We start from the raw sequence: 14,588 nt of genomic DNA, 5'->3' as shown, positions 1-14,588 counted from the left end.
TTACTTTACAGCTGAGGCGCTCTACTGTTTGTAAAATTTCCAAAGTGCTTTAGGACTTGGTAGACCTTCTGTTGTACATATACTGATATTAATTTAAAGTCTAGATTCTGTACCAGCGTACATATTCATTTACTTGTAGAGGAATGATTTACCCACTTAATTTTCAGTTACGGTTTTACTTGACATCCAGTATATTGATAATGTCGCTTTTTGTGTATCCCTCCATACCTAGAAATGTAATAAACGCTGTTCAGCTGTTATTGTTGTCTTCACGTTATGTTTTCTTGTTGTTCTTTGATGTATTTGCAAGCCCCCTCTCCATATTTTTCTGCTAATCAAGTCCGCAGTAAAGGAAACACTCTGGATGATAAATGAGTTTGTACATGCCTTGTAAAACCTATTTAAGGATTTCCATTCCAGAGTAGCTCTGTATATTTGGACCACGGGATCGGAACGGGTGCCCTTGAAGTTTTGTGTGATCTGATGGCTGGAGAACTTGAGTGTGCTCTAGTAACTGCTTCTGTATTTGCAAATGCTTATTGCAAAGATAGAGCACAAAAACAACCCGAAACGTGCTAGCTACACGGTAGTCTATGATCATCTGAAGAACATGCTACTCTGCTCAATAAACTTGTATTTCAAGACTCTCACTCCAGACTTTTCTTCTTTAATTATTGACCAACTTACGTAATGTTTTTGTTTACCACTTATCTGCTAGCTAGTATTTTCCTGTGATACTGTCTCGACGTTTTTTTCTCTCTTTACATATACCAAGTTATATTTTTTGGCATCGGATGTATAAACGGCAATTGCTTTATTTGTATTTAATTACGGTCACAGTGGCTGTATTATTATGGCACTTCACGGTATTGGGATTTTGAGCAGGCGTGTAACGATGTTAGCTGCTGAAAGCGATGGCTCGTCTTTCATGTGATCCGTTGCTGGCTTGGTCACCTCACCTCACTTCGCCTCACCTCACCATCTCAGCTCGCAGTGATGTCTCTTCCCACTTCATCCAGTCACTGGATCGCTTTGCATTGATCAACTGACGCCGTGGTGACTGCCCCTATTCTGTCCCATCCTTCATTGCCACTCCAGTCCCAGTCAGGCAGAACGCAGAATGCTCTCTAGACCTTGCTGTGAGAGCTCACAGCCTTATGTCAGTGGGTGTTTAAATGTTGTACAGTGTATTCGGAGTCTCGAATAAAAACAGTGTAAATGTTGTTGCATCACTCTGCTAGAAAACATGACACCGACTACAGCTAAGTATACACTTCACTCTGTAAAGGTTCTCCTAAATCACTGCAGCCATGATCACGAAATAAAAACTAAATAAATTGTGTTATTGGAAAACAGTTTATGGAAAGGTTAGGGGTTTTATACTTCTGAATAATTTAGTAAAGGAAATCCAGCAAAAAATAACGTGTTTTGGAAAGATCTCTGATTCACATTGGCATTTGAACTGCATGATTGCGTAATACGTAAGTATATGTATGAAATACATCAAATACAGCAGTTTAGTTTCCGAAGCATTCTTAGGCTCCTGCCTAACCCATGCCCTCCAAGAAAAAACAGCAAAACATTGTTAATGCCCAATATTATATGTGAAAGTTCAGCTTTTCGTGAAGATATAGTGTACTTATCATTACTTTAGCCCATTAACCTTTCGCCTTTGTATGGTCGTGCTACCTAACAATGATGCTGCTAGTGGTTGAGTACATAACACGTCATATGCACTGAATGAGGCCCACGAGAAAGATAGGCCGTGGCGCATACGTCATGAAGAACGACCTGAGCTTGCTCTTTCCCTTAACTCAGCGAGCAAAATCCATTTCTAAATCTGTTAACTCGCAACCAGGTGCATGCATACTAACAAGAATTGCATCTTGTACTGGAATCCGTTATTATGAAGTCTTCCTGATTGCTGTTTGTACAACAAAATTTAAAGTCAATTCTCGATAGAAATGGTATAACCTCTCGTTTATAGCATTTAGTCTCTTCTTCGTAACAGTTCTCATTTCACAGATGTGGTGCCTTACGGAACTGATAATCATTTTGACATGATTTTAATTGCCAAATTAGAGCCTGTTAGTAGGCCTACGGACTTCCTATCATTGTAGGACTAATAGTAGTGGATTCCAATAGATGATGCAATTCTTGTTTGTACATACCGGTGTAGAAACGCACTTTGCTGAGTTGAGCGAGCTCAGCCTACCTTCGTAACATACGCGCCGCGGCCTGTCTTTCTTGTAGGCCCCGTGCTCTGAATAACTGCCGTCATTGTTCAAATGTTCAAATATGTGTGAAATCTTATGGGACTTAACTGCTAAGGTCCTCAGACCCTTAGCTTACACACTACTTAATCTAAATTACCCTAAGGACAAACACACACACCTGTGCCTGAGGGAGGATTTGAACCTCCACTGGGACCAGCCGCTGCCGTCATTCGCTAGCGAGATCACGTGACATGAGCTATGACTGGCTGAAAAATGTGCATCGCTCAACACAATCTCTATTTTAGAGCTTCAGAAGCTACCGTGCTGTAACTTGTGGAATTTGTGTGTATACTTTTGCAATATGAAAATAAACTCTGTCCGTATTTTCTCGCATCAAACATGTTTCCAAACACATTGTTTCTCTTGTTTCCTAAAGTGCTGGGACACCCTCCGTCGGTATAAGACGTTCACAATTCAAAGGACTGATTGGTTTTACAGCTCTGAGGGAAAGTATACTGTTGCTTAACACGAATGTATTTTCACCCGATTTATACGTAATTTCATTCGGGAGAAATTGTGTTTTTATCCGGGAAAAATCCGGGTTTTTTTCTTTCCTTTTTTTTTCTTTTGTCCACGTAGGCGCCCTGATTATGCTTTCATTGGTGACCTTCCAAATGAGAGAAGAGTCATGAAGTCTTAATTATTATTGTGAAAAGATAAAGTTACCTAATAAAGTTTTCATTTCTTTGCAGATAGATGTTTTCGAAATCCCAGTGCCACTGTACTGTGACATGCCTTTAGAATGTCGAAACAAAATGGCACAGCTACAGTTATCACATTTGGGATGCAAAAATGAGGGCACTGTATTTTAAGATGAAAGTGCAGGACACTTTCCATATTTTAAATTTATTGCAAAAGAAATAATAAAAATAAAATTAAAAATATTACACACATCACATGTGCACTAAAGCACCAAAGAAACTGGATAGGCATGTGTACTCAAATGCAGATATATGTAAACAGGCAGAATACGGTGCTGCTGCTATATAAGATGACAAGTGTCTGGTGCAGTTGTTAGATCAGTTACTGCTGCTACAATGACAGGTTATCAAGATTTAAGCTACTTTGGACGTGCTAACAATGGGATACCGAATTTCCTAGGCAGCAATGAAGTGGGAATTTTCCCATATGACTATTTCACAAGTGTAGCGTGAATATCAGGCATCCAGCAAAACATCAAACCTCCGACATCGTTGCAACCGGAAAAAGATCCTGCAAGAATGGCAGCAGCTACGAATGAAGAGAATCGTTCAGCATGATAGAAGTGGAACCATTCTGCAAATTGCTGCAGATTTCAATGGCGGGCCATCAACAAGTGACAGGGTGCAAACTATTCAATGAAACATCGTGAATATGGGCTTTTGGAGCCAAAGACCCACTTGTGTACACTTGATGACTGCACAACACAAAGCTTTACGCCTCACATGGGCCTGTCAACACCGACATTGGACTGTTGATGATTGGAAACATGTTGCCTGGTTAGACGAGTCTCATTTCAAATTGTATTGAGCGAATGGACATATATGGGTGTGGATACGACCTGATGAATCCACGGACCCAGCATGACAGCAGTGGACTGTGCCAAGTCCAGCAGGACAGTGCAACACCCCACACATTCAGAATTGCTACAGAGTGGCTCCAGGAACACTCTTCTGAGGATAAACACCTGCACTGGCCACCAAATTCTCCAGACATGAACATTATTTAGCATATCTGGGATGCCTTGCAACGTGCTAATCAGAAGAGATCTCCACCCCTTTGTACCCTTATGGATTTATGGACAGCCCTGCAGGATTTATGGTGTCAATTCCCTCCAGCACTACTTCAGACATTAGTCGAGTGCATGCCACGTCATGTTGCGACCCTTATGTGTGGTTGCGGGGTGCCTTGCACGATATTAGGCAGGTATACCGGTTTCTTTGGCTCTTCAGTGTACCTACATTACTTGAGATCCATGTTCTGTGTGTATTTTTTATTGGATCAATTTTTTTTAAAGTTCCCTTTGTTGACAAAAACATTGAAATATGTTTTTGTAATTCAAATGTCTAAAATTATGTTTCACTACAGCAGTCCCTGTTAAGAGTTCCTCTGTCAGTCTATTTCTTTTCATTGTCCACTGTGCATGTAGAAAGTTCAACCAGCTTTCAGCACAATCTCATTATGGCCTGGTACTATAAAGAAGAGCTGCCCAATTTTAATTACTTCACTATTATGTGAATCAGTACTATTTCTTCCAGCTTGGCTCATATTTTCCAGACTTTTTTAAATCTTAAAGTTGCTCAAAGCAATTTGCATTATCAATTTCAAAATTTTTATCCAACAAAAATTTGATAGATTCTTCCAAGTAAGTCCATGATACATCTGCAAAATCAAACCACTTAAAACAAAATTCAGTAAACTGTTGCACTGTTGCTTCCACATATTTAGGTATTCTTAAGGTCCATCATAGAGGATTCCAACATTGCACTTAAAATCCTTCACCTCTGATGCATGTGCGTAACTTTGTTTTTCATCTGAACCAATCATTCTGTCAGACTCAGAGATTAAAATTATATTTTTTTTTTCTGAGTTGAAGAGCATTCCAAGGGGAATCTGGTATATGCATCACATCAATAAGAGTGTTTACCTGGTTTTTCTAAGCTGATATAATTATGAAAAATGCCAACTAAAGACTGGATATGCCACAAATGTATCTCATTATTAGAACCCATAAAAGAATTTTTGAAAATTGCTGGAGTTTTGTTTTGGGGTAGGAAGAAGGATTTCAGAGCAGGAAATGTCTCCATACGTCCCTAAAGAGTTGGGTATAAAATTTCTTTAGCAACTCACCACAGACAGTAGTATTGAAAAGTGGTTATGGATTTTCATCATTTAACCTTGTAAGTCAATTTCAAGGAGGTCAGTTCCATGCTGAATGCAGTTTTTAAGGACATGAGCAGAACACCGTACTCCAAGCAATACTTTGTCAAGTGTTTTGGAGGCTAGAAAAAACATTATTACCATCAGCTCTTTTAATACTGCCGAACATTGTGTTACAGTTACCTGCAGCAAACTTCAGACATTCTGCATGGTGTCTGTTCTTTCAGACACCACACATTCATATAATTGATTCTCCTAGATGGGACCTGGATAAACTGAAAGAACCAGGGGTTATATAGAGTTTCAGGGAGAGCATAAGGGAACAATTGACAGGAATGGGGGGAAAGAAATACAGTAGAAGAAGAATGGGTAGCTTTGAGGGATGAAGTAGTGAAGGCAGCAGAGGATCAAGTGGGTAAAAAGACGAAGGCTAGTAGAAATCCTTGGGTGACAGAAGAAATATTGAATTTAATTGATGAGAGGAGAAAATATAAAACTGCAATATATGAAGCAGTCAAAAAGGAATACAAACGTCTCAAAAATGAGATAGACAGGAAGTGCAAAATGGCTAAGCAGAGATGGCTAGAGGACAAATGTAAAGATGTAGAGGCTTATCTCACTAGGGGTAAGATAGATACTACCTACAGGAAAATTAAGGAGACCTTTGGAGATGAGAGAACCACTTGTATGAACATCAAGAGCTCAGATGGAAACCCAGTTCTAAGCAAAGAAGGGAAAGCAGAAAGGTGGAAGGAGTATATAGAGGGTCTATACAAGGGCGATGTACTTGAGGACAATATTATGGAAATAGAAGAGGATGTAGATGAAGATGAAATGGGAGATACGATACTGTGTGAAGAGTTTGACAGAGCACTGAAAGACCTGAGTCGAAACAAGGCCCCCGGAGTAGACAACATTCCATTGGAACTACTGACGGCCTTGTGAGAGCCAGTCCTGACAAAACTCTAACATCTGGTGAGCAAGATGTATAAAACAGGTGAAATACCCTCAGACTTCAAGAAGAATATAATCATTCCAATCCCAAAGAAAGCAGGTGTTGACAGATGTGAAAATTACCAAACTATCAGTTTAATAAGCCACAGCTGCAAAATACTAACACGAATTCTTTACAGACGAATGGAAAAACTAGTAGAAGCCAACCTCGGGGAAGACCAGTTTGGATTTTGTAGAAATACTGGAACACGTGAGGCAATACTGACTTTACGACTTATCTTAGAAGAAAGATTAAGGAAAGGCAAACCTACATTTCTAGCATTTGTAGACTTAGAGAAAGCTTTTGACAATGTTGACTGGAATACTCTCTTTCAAATTCTAAAGGTGGCAGGGGTAAAATACAGGGAGCGAAAGGCTATTTACAATTTGTACAGAAAGCAGATGGCAGTTATAAGAGTCGAGGGGAATCAGTGGTTGGGAAGGGAGTGAGACAGGGTTGTAGTCTCTCCCCGATGTTATTCAACCTGTATATTGATCGAGCAGTGAAGGAAACAAAAGAAAAATTCGGAGTAGGTATTAAAATCCATGGAGAAGAAATAAAAACTTTGAGGTTCGCCGATGACATTGTAATTATGTCAGAGACAGCAAAGGACTTGGAAGAGCAGTTGAACCGAATGGATAGTGTCTTGAAAGGAGGATATAAGATGAACATCAACAAAAGCAAAACGAGGATAATGGAATGTAGTTGAATTAAGTTGGGTAATGCTGAGGGAATTAGATTAGGAAATGACACTTAAAGTAGTAAAGGAGTTTTGCTATATGGGGAGCAAAATAATTGGTGATGGTCGAAGTAGAGGGGATATAAAATGTAGACTGGCAATGGCAAGGAAAGCGTTTCTGAAGAAGAGAAATTTGTTAACATCGAGCATAGATTTAAGTGTCAGGAAGTATTTGTTTGGAGTGTAGCCATGTATGGAAGTGAAACATGGACGATAAATAGTTTAGACAAGAAGAGAAGAGAAGCTTTCGAAATGTGGTGCTACAGAAGAATGCTGAAGATTAGATGGGTAGATCACATAACTAATGAGGAGGTATCAAATAGGATTGGGAAGAAGTCTGTGGCACAACTAGACTGGAAGAAGGGATCGGTTTGTAGGACATGTTCTGAGGCATCAAGGGAACACCAGTTTAGTATTGGAGGGCAGCGTGGAGGGTAAAAATCGTAGAGGGAGACCAAGAGATGAATACACTAAGCAGATTCAGAAGGATATAGGTTGCACTAGGTACTGGAAGATGAAGCAGCCCTGCACAGGATAGAGTAGCATGGAGAGCTGTATCAAACCAGTCTCAGGACTGAAGACCACAACAACAGATGGGCAATGCATCCATCTTCTTGAGTGCAATTGCACAAGTATGTCCTATGTGCTGCGGGAATCTCAGAGTAGCAAGATTGGAGGAAATGGACAGGGACTTGCGGATAGGTGGTGCTTTGTGGGAATGTGTATCAGCCGTGAGGTGTACCGTGATAGTCCACACAGTTGCAATAACACTGTCTCCTGAATGGCTCAGTGGTTAATGCACCTATCTAGTAAGGAGGAGATCCTGGGTTTAAATCCTGGTGCGGAACACATTTTCACTTCTTGCCACTGACTCTGCAAAATGTCCCAATGCAGCTGACATCTTTCCTTTCCTATCTTTTCTCCATCCCCCTCCCCCTCTCCTTCCATGTTCAATTTACATATATATATTTCTTTGTCTTCAGGTGGACTTCCAAGATGCTGGTGCCATTATATGATATTAATACTTAGGTCCCTGGGCAACAAACCATACATTCTGCTCTCCATAGTTCTGTACTGGGACATAAGCTTGTATATTTTTCTCAGAGTTTATCCATAAATGTGTGTGTCCTCTTCAGCATGATGAGAAATTATCAAATTATCTAAAACAATAGCAAAACAAAGAATGATCAAAATTCATTGTTTAGTAATATAAAAATACCTTAACTTACAAAATAAAACCATATGTCTATGCCATAGGCTATATTTTGAAAATCATTAAACTTACCCATTAAGATGGCTTGCTGGGAAAGGACCCATTAAGATGGCTTGCTGGGAAAGGCCATTAAGATGACTTACTTGGAAAGGAATATCTAATGTGAATTCATCTGGCTGTGTCTTCTTTACAAGTTCACTAAAAACACGTGTATCGCACAAAACCAGTTACTGTTAAGAGATAACTATTACAGACAAGGGACTTATCTCTAAGCTAAAACGATTGAGAGTCTGTATATCAAAGAGCATTTCTACAACTCTGTGATATTTCTTATATCATTAGAAATATGCCTAAGGGTGTGTGCTGCTGTGTTATTGCTGATAAATAGGGCAGTCTCCAATTTCAGAATATAATGATTTCAGTGTCACAAAAATTGCTTAATGGGAATAACAGTTTTCACAGTTGTACACGTACGTATCGAGAAATTATTTTGCACACTACAGTGATTGTTCCAGTAACAAGAAAGCAACAGTGTTCATTGCAAACCACACTACATTTTCGTTATGTTATATTGAGATAGTTAGCTAAATAAGTACCTTCAAAACATGTCAAATGTTGTTCCATTTATAGTAGAGGGGATTTTGTGTGTTAGTGCCACATGTCAAAAACTGCAACAAACTAAATAAATACTAACAATTAGTGTAAATCTGTGATTTCCCTCAGGTGCTGGCAACAGGTCTCAGTGGCTTGTACTCACGCCTGCCACGTAAATTGCTGGTTGCAACTGATGACTGGCATCGTCTAACGCCTGACGATGTTGATGCCTTGTCAGAGCTGTCGGCATTCCTCAATTCAGTTGAATTCTGTAATGCTGTTGTACAAGTTGCTCACCCATCAGTAGGAGCACAACTCCTTGAATTCTTACAGCAAGGTTTCCTTGTACCTGTTCTAGGTCCTGCATTATTACAGGTAAGGGTTGCTTGAACCCAGCTGTAATTTATATGGCTGGGCTCAGAGTAAGGATTACATTTTACTAGAATTGATGATCCTGCTGTAGCTTACATTTATATCTTTTGAGAATTATTTAATTTCTTGTATCTCTTTTTTTAAGTGATCTGAAATAGTCAAAATGAATAGGGAAAGAACTGTGTGATATCCAGAAGTGTTCAATGAAAAAAACTTAATATAGTGTGTAAGATGAGATTTAATGTCATCAATACTGCTAGAACAAAGAACAAAAACTATGTATAAGATTGAATGTACAGCGTTTATTGGCATTTGTATAGAGAAAAAGAGTTTGGAAGCCACATGTTACAGATATCCTAAAAGACTTAAATTGTACTCTTTCTACCCTTAATACCTTCTGTATTTAATTCGGGGGCAAAAATTCAAAAAATTTGCATACACAGCATATTTTTATTCATTAATATCATACATTATAGGATAAAATTTGGTACATTTTCTTAAATTTCCAATAGACAACCTTTGAATTAACAAAGTATAATAACTCTCACAATTCATTCATTTCATTGTGAAGTTTGTCTTTAGCAAATAGCCGAGTTTTATAAACAATAAAAAAAATAATACATAACACTTGGAGTAAAAATCATCTCTATGATTTATAACTTCAACTTTCTAATGCCATTCTTTTTTGAAGGTATCAGATGAAAATTGCCATCCACTTTAAAAATAAACTGTAGAACTTTAAAACTTACTATTAAGCATGCTCTATTGAGTATAGAAATTTCTTCACTGATAAGTAACAAACTTATGTACACTAATAAGTCAGATGCACATTATTAAAACAACTTTTTCAGAGAAAAAGAGATCTTTAAATAAAAAATTAAAACTTATACTTACATTATCTTACAAATGAACTAGCACATCTGTAATAGGACAAATCTGTAATTACCAAAATTTGGCACTAATTCAAATCATGTTTTGTGCTATGTCCTGGTCACTTCATGCAAATGAAGAATTATGGAATGAGCCCTCGCAACTCTGGATATTTCAAAATCAGATCCAACCTCTCCAAAAATAGCACTCATTTCCACTAGAATTATGTTATTGTCAGAATTCCCCTTGCTCAAATGAAACTTATTGCTTGGTGAGGTCTGATCCCTTTTGGGTGTCAACGCAAGATGTTTGAAAGCTATAGAAGTCGGTATGCCACTTCAGCCATTGAAAATAAGCATACAACAATTATCTTTTGATATTTCTTAGTGCTCACAATACAGAGATTCTAAAACTGTTGCCCTGATTTTTTTTGCACGAGGGTGGGGGTGGGGATCCTACAATGGTCTCTCATTCAGATTGTAACTGGCATGTTGTTGACAAAGTTTACACAATCACGTCACACTTGACACTAAGATTGACATTACTATGATAGTCCAAATAGCGAATTATGAGGCAGTGAAGATGTATGTTGATTTCCCCACTGAATTAAAGGGTATGATAGACAGTAAACATAATTTTAAGTATGAATTGGCATCAGTGTCACTTGAGGAACAAATAGAGAAATGTTTAAATGAATGTGAACCATAGAATGATTAACAACTAATTTTCAGTTAAATATTTAAAATGTTTTGCATGTTCAAGGTTAAGTGACGGCTGAAGTCTTTACCTTGAATAGAGTGTTGCAGATGTGAATACTTCCTGTTGGTTAGGCCATAAATTTATTTCCATGTATAAATTGTGACAAATTGTAACAGTTCATTTCCAGAATTTATAAAATTTATTCCTGCATTCATATTTGACAAAAATAATTGTTTATTAGAAAGAAGAATTATGTGTGAAAGTAAAATCATTCAATACTAAAACATCAGTATATCCTGAGCACTAAACAGATAATGGGATGTGGTGTGACCACCACCACCTCTACTGTACAGAGTATGTATTGGATAGTGGATAGACATAATGAAAAGTGATATGGACACTTCTGGTACTGTTTCCTTGCCTTCATTAAGCCTTATTTGATTTTGGAGGGCCATCTTTGTACCATTGTATAAGCTATGGGTTGTCAATTGGCAAGCACCTGTGAAACTTATTTAATCTTGGTTAGGTGTACATTTTAAAAGCACTAGCGTTTCTGAGCTGTGGTTGGTTAGTACCAGTAGTGTTTTTTATTATTGGAACCTCTGGGGATACCATGTCTATCATTGCTCTGTGCTGTGGAGGAAAATTATGTCTCATAGGGAATGGGGAATTTTGGCTTAATTGCTCAGATCTCAGAGATAAAATAAAAACCATATTTGAAGTGTACTATATGCTAATGAATGGATGATGCCTACCTTGTCTGTAATGCTTGCTTTCAACAATTAAAACATATATAGTTCCACAAAATGGTCACAAATTTGTTTTCTGCCAACATTCCTCCCTTGATACCTTCTGGGTTCCTCTGCATCCTAGAAGTACTTTTAATGTGAGCAGATATAAGGAAATAGATGCTGTGAGTTGAAATTCAAGTCAGGTTTGATATATACCCCTTGCAGTAAGGTGTCACCATGTCTGGGAATTGTTGGAAAGTGCCTAGTTTGGTTCTTTTAGACATATAGGTGAAATGGAACAAACTGTGGGGGTAGAAGAGAATCACTAATAATCTTAGGGAGGGCACTTGAGCAGATAATAACAGTCTCTACTAGGGCCAGAATAACATGTTATTTGTGACGAAAGGCAGAAAAATGTATGAAAATTGGTGTTCCAGAAATTCAGAAGAGAGGAGACTATGACATGAACCAGGAATTTATTTTTGTGAGTCTGATTTGCTAAACCATTATTGGCACTCCCCCCCCCCCCCCCCCCCCCTCTTGCTGGGCTTTGCTGCCTCACTGCCTGACACATTTACTAATTGGCAAAGTGGATAATGCTATGTGCAAACACCATGGGGAGAGAACTCTCCTTTTTCAGTGAAGCTGACAACTCCAAGCCCATGAAACATTTATAACATATGTACATCCGTATTATGTAATGGCATTCACAGGCATACAACAGCTTGAACTAGATGGTGGAGGAGTGGACTGGATGTACTAATTTTAAATATTCTGCTGAGAAATCAGTATGAGTTCTCTTTAACTGACAGTTTCATATTTTTATTCATTCCGAAATCACGATGAGAGACATTATTTTAAATTTCAGAAACCCGCTGAGATTTCTGAGAATCTTGCAATGGGAAGCTTACCTGGTTGCCAGACCATCTGTAAACTTGGATCCTAAAAGTTCTCCATATTTTAAAACCACCTTGGCTTCTTAAGAGGAGCAAAGTTATTCTAGATTTAACATATTAAAAAAGAAAACATTCTCTGCACAATTTTTAAACCATATTTTATTGTATTATAGGCAAGTACCACAATGTTATTACATTTTATGGGTGTAAACAATGGGACAGGACCTTCATGGTTGCTCAGCAATTTTCCTTGAGCATGTTTTCAGGTGCTGCCTGTTAGAGCCATTTATAGTGCAGAATGAAATGTATTATGAAGACTTGGCAACAGATTAGGTGTGACAGGCAAACTTTTTCTTGTTTGCTCAATTTCCTTGTGCCCTCCACATGCAGGGAAACTGATTGCAATGACTTATGATTCCCTTCTTCTGCTTCAAAAATAAGAGATGTCATTCTGTTAGATACAATTTCACATTGGAATTGAGGGAAATAGAGAAAGTGACTTAGCAACTAAGGAATATTGATATTTACACTACTTCTCATTAATTTCAATACTCCCTGGTATTTCAGATTTACAACACAAATCAAATGTTAATTCTTACAAAATATAATTATATTAACTTCCACACACATAATACAATCACAATCATTATATTTTACTTTCATCAGAGCATCCTCCTTTGGATTTAATGACCGCCTCACAAACTTGAGGCATGCAGTCAATCAGTTTTTGTAGGTATCTTAAATCTGTACGATTCCACACACTGGTAACTGTATTCCAGAGATGTTTCTTGCTGGATATAGTAACTTCCCTTATACGTCTGTCCACTTCATCCCAGACCATTTCAATGGGATTACAATCGGAGCTTTGGGACGGCCGTACCATATCATTCAGTAGTTTCTGTTTTTCCTTTGATGCAATGTAGTTCGTACAGTACATGGACCGATGTTTTGGGTCGTTATCCTGTTGTGAGGTGAACCCTTTCTCTATTAAGTGCAATCCACTCTGTATTGCATCATACTGAAGTATGCGTTGGTACTGCTTCTGATCCATACATCCTACTATTTTCACAGTGTCGCCAACTCTATCCCTGGCAAAACATCCCCAAACTGTAATAGAACCTCCTCTATGTTTAACTGTAGGTAGAAGACACTGCTGGGCTACCCTTTCCCCTAAAAATTGGCAAACCAATATTCTACTTCTGGTTCCAAAAATCTTGAATTTTGATTTATCGGTGAATAACACCTTCGTCCACTCTTCCAATGTCCAACTGCAATGTTTTCTAGCCCATTAAAGTCTCTTCTGTTTATTTATGGGTCTAAGCAGGAGTTTTCTTGCAGTTACACATCCTTTCAAGCCGGCTTCAGTCAGTTTCCTTTTTTACTGTTGGAGCAGATATTGTTGTCCTGTTCATTTCTATCAGTTCTGCATGAATTGGGGGCACTGATTTGAGTCTTTTTCTCTTACTGGTAATTCTGATATATTTATCATCACTTTTAGTTGTTTTATGAGGCCGTCCTGGTCGTCGTGGTATGTCATTATATCTAACTGCTGTCTTCTGGTGGTGAAGAGTGTATTGCACTCCCCCCTATAGACACCCTACACTGTTTCACAATTTGCCGAATAGATAAACCTGCTTGACTAAGTGCTACAACTGCAGCACGTTTTTCTATGGATATCTCCACTCATGGAGCCATATTAGCGATGCACACACTGCAGTGTCACGAAGGAACTGACATGCAGGAATCACATTTTACATTTCGTAGCAGTGCTTGCCATTCACTGTGGACATCACATCACTACAGGGAACAACACAGGTGCACCAAATGTAGTGTCCGTTGGCAAACAGGTAAATATACATATCAGATAGGTACGTAATGTTTATGTACACAACATTGTTTGTTGGATACTGTTGTATCTCGATGACCACAAATAAAAATCATGATGTGTACAACTGTTGTACTATTACTTTGCTTCCTCAACTGTACCCATGGTATTAGACCTTATCTACAGAGCAGATATCATTTATTGGGTGTATTGAAATTAATGAGCAGTAGTGTATTTTGCCGTCTGGCTGTTTGCCTGTTTTCCAGTGGAAATAACCAAAAGTTATATTCAGTATGAACTGTCCATCTATCGCATTCTTAGTTCTGGTTGTAGAGATAGAGGCCACTGTCACTGTGTCCTATCTGTATGAAGTAGAAGAACCCACTTGTTACTCATGCCTGTTAAATTTGCCTTTCAGTACATAATATTCATGGAATACTAGATAGTGGTCTGTGTTCTATTATTTTGTGATTTTCCAAGACTTCTGGCTATACTTTGCAGTTGGAGGAATTACTGTATT

At 38.3% G+C, this 14,588-nt stretch overlaps 1 protein-coding gene across 2 annotated transcripts in view; it reads left to right on the top strand.

Annotated features, from left to right (window-relative positions):
* The window catches only part of LOC126282096 (FHIP family protein AGAP011705-like), a 218,678-nt gene that overhangs the window by 89,192 nt on the left and 114,898 nt on the right, over nt 1-14,588 (top strand). For both annotated transcript variants that reach the window (XM_049981554.1, XM_049981553.1), the window contains one exon: nt 8,805-9,050. In XM_049981554.1, the coding sequence (XP_049837511.1) occupies nt 8,805-9,050 (246 nt within the window). The remainder of the gene's footprint in view (nt 1-8,804; nt 9,051-14,588) is intronic.

The sequence above is a fragment of the Schistocerca gregaria genome, chromosome 7 (genome assembly GCF_023897955.1).
Source record: "Schistocerca gregaria isolate iqSchGreg1 chromosome 7, iqSchGreg1.2, whole genome shotgun sequence".
Classification (NCBI taxonomy): domain Eukaryota; kingdom Metazoa; phylum Arthropoda; class Insecta; order Orthoptera; family Acrididae; genus Schistocerca; species Schistocerca gregaria.
This window is presented reverse-complemented; position numbering and strand designations above follow the sequence as displayed.